This window comes from Volvox carteri, assembly GCF_000143455.1.
Source record: "Volvox carteri f. nagariensis unplaced genomic scaffold VOLCAscaffold_360, whole genome shotgun sequence".
Taxonomy (NCBI): domain Eukaryota; kingdom Viridiplantae; phylum Chlorophyta; class Chlorophyceae; order Chlamydomonadales; family Volvocaceae; genus Volvox; species Volvox carteri.
In genome coordinates, this window is record NW_003307889.1 from 1 (window position 1) to 6,478 (window position 6,478).

Consider the following 6,478-nt stretch of genomic DNA (forward strand, 5'->3'; position numbering starts at 1 on the left):
CTACACTATAACTCGACGGTTGTCCATACTGGGTTGTCCATCCACCTTTTTCACTGTTGAACTTCCACTTGCGCAACGAACCCTCGCCTCGCTCCTCCCCATCGCCACCTGCTCCTCATAATCAGGGGTTCGAAACCGCCTATGTGCAAATTGGCGGCGTGTGCATCACCAATCACGGCCTCAGCCGGTCCCACGGCCCTAGCGGCAAGTCGCCGCATCAGGCAAGTCGCCGCATCAGGAACCGTGGCGGTCTCTGCCCCAACGTCAACCGCGGCTGCGGGCCCCCCGGCGCGCTGATGCAGACAGCGACCGTGACGACGACGGTGATGGCGGCGACGGCTGCAGCAGCGACGTGCTGGAAGAGGATTTGCAGGACTACCTGGAAAATGTGCTGGGCGCCACCGATATCGGCAGTAGCAAGCAGAGCGGTGCCGGTAGCAAGTCTCATAGCAGTAGCGCAGGGTGCAGGCGTCCTGCCGCCGTCGCCGCCGCCACCTCCGCCCACGGTCCAGGTTGGCAACCCTGGCACACTCCCCCCCCCTTGTCCCATAATCTCCTACACCATGACTCTTAAGAGGTTCCTACGATTTCAAAAGACAATCATACACAGAAATACAAACAAATACATATGTACATATACATGTATATGTGTATATATAAAATGACAGCTCTTGCTGGGATACGTGCAGGCAGCAGTGACGGCGATGACAGTGACGGCGATGACAACGATGGGGAGGAGGGGGAGGAGGAGGGGGACAAAGTGGTCATGAGGGCTGTGGAAGGACTGGACAACGGAGAAGATGAGCAGAGAGAGGAGGAGGATGAAGATGAGGTTGAAGGAGGAGGAGAAGAAGAAGAGGAGGAGGAGGAGAAGATGAGGAGGTGCGAGGTGACACCGTGATGCATCAGTATATGCTTCACAGGCTGCTGATCCGGCTTTGAGGGTCGAGATCTGGACGAGTCAAGAGGGCGAGGAAGAAGGCGGCGGCCAGGGCAACCTGTATGAAGGTATGCATGGGCCGTACAACATGATCTTGTACGATGTGTTTGAGATATCCTTGTGGGTCTTTGCGAGACCCACAAGGATGGATCTGCACGACATGGCTGTACGAGTTGCTGGATAGCATTTTGAATCCGAGTCATTGCAATACTGTCCTATTCAACTGGAGCTTCCAGACATCAACAACAAAAGCAATGTTTGCACATAATATCGGTGTGAACCGATTGGTTACAGGACGGATTCGCTCCGTCAATGTCTGGGCTCTTATCAAAGTAACCTGGGCCGTGAGGCCTCACTAATGTTGACTCCTCGACACTGTGAACTTGGGCCATCAGGCCTCACTAATCTCAATTCCGCGACACCCCAAATCTGGGCCGTCAGGCCTCGCTAATCTCAATTCTGCGACACCCTGAACCTGGGCCGCGAACCTGGGCCATCAGGCTGCGCTAATGTAGACTCCCTGGCACCCTGTATCTGGATCCTCAGGCTTCGGTAATGTGGACTGCACGACATCCCGAACCTGGGCCGTCAGGCCGCGGCCCAGGCCCAATGTTGACTCCTCGACACTGTGAACCCGGGCCATTAGGCCTCGCAAATGTGGACTCCGTGACACCCCGAGTTTGGGCCATCAGGCCGTGCTGGCATCGACTCCACGACATCCCGAACCTGGGCCGTGAGGCCTCGTTAATGTTGACTCCTCGACACTGTGAACCCGGGCCATCAGGCCTCGCCAAAGGTGGACTCTGTGACACCCCGAGTTTGGGCCATCAGGCTGTGCTAATGTTGACTCAGCAACACCCCATATCTGGATCCTCAGGCAGTCCATGTTACTGCACAACATCCTGAATCTGGGCCATCAGGCCTTTTTAATGTCAATTCCATGAGCCATCAGGTCCACTTGGGTCACATCCACCCTCATAACTGATACCCACCAGGGCAGTTACATCCGTGGCATTCCTGGCTGTCTTAGCTGTCATCTGCAGCATCCCAGCTGTAATTCGGTGGCCTCTGAAATCTGTTAAAGGCCACTCAAGTCGTACCCAGCGGTTTTAGCGGCCCTTCTGAAGTGGACGTAACAGGGCCATCACACGCTCGCAAGGACCAAACCTGCTGGAAATAGCCCTAGATTTCCCCCCCGCCCCAGCCAACCCAGCCGCGACACAAGAGTGGGTGGCTACCGGAGAAGAGGTAGAGAGAAAGAAAGTGACAACGAAGTATTTACCTGCATATGGGCAGGCGGAATCTGGTGTTGTCCGAATAATGGGTGATGATGGCCCAGATGAGCACCAACCAGCCGCCACCGCTACACCTCAGATGGGCCATCAGGCCTCACTAATGTCGACTCCGCGACACCCCATCATGGGCCATCAGGCCTCCGCGACACCCCCAGCATGGGCCCTCCAGGCCCCTTCCCGTCGCATCCATGACACCCCAGCATGGGCCATCCGGGCCCCTTCCAGTCGCATCCGCGACACCCCAGCATGGGCCATCCGGGCCCCTCCCAGTCGCATCCATGACACCCCAGCATGAGCCATCAGGCCTCCACGACAATCCCAGCATGGGCGTTCCAGGCCCCTTCCAGTCGCATCCACGACACCCCAGCATGGGCCATCTGGCCTCACTAACGTCAACTCCGCAACACCCCAAAGCTGGGCCATCAGGCTTCACTCTGGCTGCATCCGTGACACCTCAACCGGGTCCCCCTGTATCAGTCCGGTCATATCTGCAGCACCCAAACCTGGGTCCCCGGCCTCACCAAGAATCGCCTGCACGACCGTCAGCACAAGGCACCCAGCCTGATTCCTGTTTTTTGCGCGGTATCTTCTCCTTCGTCATGTAGCCCTATGGGAATCGTATCCGTGACACTCCAGCTTGAGCCATCCAGTCTTGTTTAGATGTCATCTGCTGCATCCCGGCCGTATTCCGGTCACCTTCAGAAAGACTTCCTGAATTCCTCCCCGAATCAACCCCGCCGCCAGTTAAGGGCGGGTAGCCAAGAGTAAAGGGAGCACGAAAAGGTCAGCTCCACGGGATGGATGGCACGCCTGTGCCGACACCTGGCCCAGATGAGGTGGTTTATGCGCGTGGGCACACATTCGTGCTCGGGAGACTCAATTGTGGACATGGAGAACCTCCCGTTTCCTTTTTGGAATAGCGATGTTTTCTACTTGTGTGTAGCCTAAAGCATGTGCGCTGTAAGCGCGGTGTGGCAAGGAGCTTGTGGGGACCGCTCTTGCATGACAAACGCTAGTTCGGCGAGTTCAAGTTTCTCCCGGTCTCTCACTTACTCTGAGAATAATTTACAGATCTAAACTAAATGCACGTCTTGTAGTTGCGAGCAGCGCGCTGGCAAGGAAGCGGTTTGCGTCGCTCCAGGGCGGCGTCTCGTCTGGGCAGCTGCCCAGACCTGCAGGTGTCGCGGACGGTGTGCGGATGGAAACAATTTCCACTGTCTACGAATGCAGCAGCGAATTTGACGTCGGTAAAGGATGATGTAGACTAGGCTGATCCACAGCAGATTGTAGGCGACGTCGCGTCAAGAAGTTTGCGCGGCAGCAATCCGCGTTTCGGAAGTTATTGAGCCGCGCGTCAGAAAGGACGCCGAGTCGACTATAATATAAGGAGAAGATGATACGGGAAATTAAGGTATGAAGTGAGAGAAAGGGAGAAGCGGTGCGCCTACACACCGACTGTCTCCGAACGATGGCAAGATAGGGTCTGATCCTGGCCAAATAAACGCCTCAAATCTCTATCAAGCACCTTAAATCTCTTTAATAAAGACATACCTTTCACACTTCCTCTCCCACCAAATGCAACCTTCGTCTCACTTTCGACCCGTACAACCTTAGCAACCACCTTCACCGTACCCAGTACTTCTGAACAAGCCAAGGCCTGCCTTAGCAGCGTTACAAGAGAGGTCTGACCGGAATATCGTGTAATTCACAACACAATATATCTCCATATCTTTATTCAAACTCCTTGTGTATTTCAGGGTTATTTCATTTCGATTTCATTTGTAGTTGTGCGCCATGAAACAGCACCACGTTACTTTGGCGAAGCATCGTGCTCGGCCTTCGTCGATGCTAACATCCTGTCCCGTCCGCACACCGCCTGTAAGGTTGCCTGTCAGAGCTGCGTCGCCATGGCTGCCACTTTCCTTAACTTTAGCAGCTGCTTCTTCAAGCACAACATTCTCTTCAAGCGCCTATGTCACCAAGGAGGCGCGGCAGACAGCGTTTGGACTTGCCAAGGAGCAGGTGCGCTTTTCTCCTCTGAGCAACGGGATGAGCGAAGAGTGCCTCTAAATTTGAAGGATAACTGAAGGTTGTCTGTTTTTCATCTCCTACACCTTCGCCAATTTCCCCAGCCCTCTTGTCAACCTATGTTTGTTCACGTCTATCTACGTGCATGTCCTCCATGGTCCCTTATTCTGTGTCACCTGTAGGGGAAGAAGGGGAACACTTCTTCCCCTAAAGGGGACGGAGTCCCCCACACACCACAAAACACCACCCGGCCACCTCTGCCAATCCCATGATGCTCAAACCGTCCACACAACTCCATGATTTTTTAAGAGGAACATCATCTCACCCTTCGTCCTATTTCTTAATTTCGCATGCAAATGTGCATTTCTACTACACGTCATTCGTACGACAGGTTGAAGAAGCTAATGCGCCGGTATCAGGCAATCTCCCATCTTGGCTTCGTGGAACCGTCGTCATCAACGGCTGTGGCGACTATCGTGGCATGGAGCATCTATTTGACGGTTTCGCCTTCCTCACCCGCATTCACTTAGACGGTGTGACGGGGCGTGCGACTGCCAGCCAGCGTTTCCTGGACACGGACGCGTACAGGTGAGTGCTTTCAATCGGGTTTATGAACGGAACGCATCGACTGATGTGTTATTGCGATCTGGGTCAACGCACTGTTGTGATTTGGGTCAACGAACAGTTGCGATCTGGGTCACGGAAAGCTGCGATCTGGGTCACGGAAAGTTGCGATCTGGGTCACGGAAAGTTGCGATCTGGGTCACGGCTCACTCCTTATTATCTTCGGGCTCCACACACAGGAGCTTTCGGAAAACGGGTCGCATGAAGTACCGCGAGTTCCAGACGCCGGTACCCGCCGACGGACCCGTGGGTCGCGTCCAGGTCGTGCTCGAGAATATCAAGGCCCTGGTGGGTAGCTTCCCGGGGGGGGGGGGGGGTTTAAGCAGTTGCGGGTGTCCACACGATGTCTCCCCTGTACACCTGCGCGCCACGTGCAGGTCGTGCATGGCATGCATGTTTAGCTGTGGCGTGTTTGGCGTGTTTCGTATCTTTCCCCCCTCCTCCCCCCTTTCCCCCCCCCTCCCCCCACTCGCTCGTGTTTCATATGTCCCTCCCTCTCCCCCGCACACCCTTCCCGACGCAGATGAGCAAGGGCCGGGCCTTCACTGACAACGCATCTATCAACCTCATCCCGCTTCCAGGAAATAGATTGCTGGCGCTTGGCGGTGAGTGTACGGCATACCGTAGGTGTACGACGTACTTTGCATCGTAAAAAGTGCTGTTACACTCCGAAACACGGTATGTTTGCACCCCTAGCTTGCTTTCTCCTGCTGTACTACACTAACATGTTCCTGATGTATTTGTTGGGTTTTAGGGTTTTAAAACCCTAAGGGTTTTAGGGTTTCAAAACCCTAAGTGTTTGTTGATCGAATGCGATATTAATGACAAGCCGTTGATGCAGCTCTTGATCAAATCGAGCACACACTTACATACCTACAAACACACACAGACACAGACACGTTTCACGTTTCTCTCACCCGGCGCTGCTTCCCCAATGACTCCGATGCCGGGGTGCAAATATCCGACCCGCCTCAGAGACTCGTAGCGCTGCTTACATCGTGGATCCAGCCACCCTCGCAACTGTACGGCAGGTGGAGTACGACGACGATTTTCCGGGTGACCTGACGACAGCCCACCCCAAGGTGGCACCCGACGGTTCCATCATGAACTTTACTCGCAGTTTACCGTTGGGCGGTTACCACGTGTTTCGGCAGGACCCTGTAACCCTGAGACGCACGAAGATTGCTTTCATACGGTACGGAAAATGCACGGCATGATATTTGGGTGCCGTGATTGTAGTAGATAGTAAATGGTTAACGTCATGGTGCGGGGTTATGCATGTTTGTATGTATGTGCGCCTGTCTCTTGTCTGTCTGTCTGTCTGTCTGTCTGTCTCGTCCTGCACCGCATTCGCCGTCACTCCACTGTTTCCTGCTACGTTTTATACATCTTTAACATCCCCGTAAATTCCTCAAATCCTTTCCCACAAAATTTCCCCCAATTCCCGAAATTCCCAAACATAATCCCCCCCATGCGTCCTATGCATTCCCCGCTCCCTTCCATCTCTATTTTCATTTTTCCGAATCTCCTTTCCAAACCCTCCTTGAAAAACCCTGGAACTACCTAGCTCCCACGTTCCCCTCCGCACCCG

The 6,478-nt window shown here is 54.3% G+C and overlaps 1 protein-coding gene across 1 annotated transcript; it reads left to right on the forward strand.

Moving 5' to 3' along the window:
- Window positions 1-125: 125 nt before the first annotated feature.
- VOLCADRAFT_108677 (uncharacterized protein) lies at window positions 126-6,104 on the forward strand (the record flags this gene model as incomplete). The annotated part of the gene is made up of 7 exons (XM_002959553.1): window positions 126-512; window positions 924-1,008; window positions 4,172-4,257; window positions 4,655-4,851; window positions 5,067-5,175; window positions 5,411-5,492; window positions 5,863-6,104. The coding sequence occupies exons 1-7, from the start codon at window positions 297-299 to the stop codon at window positions 6,102-6,104; spliced, it is 1,017 nt and encodes a 338-aa protein (XP_002959599.1). The 5' UTR covers window positions 126-296.
- Window positions 6,105-6,478: the final 374 nt, after the last annotated feature.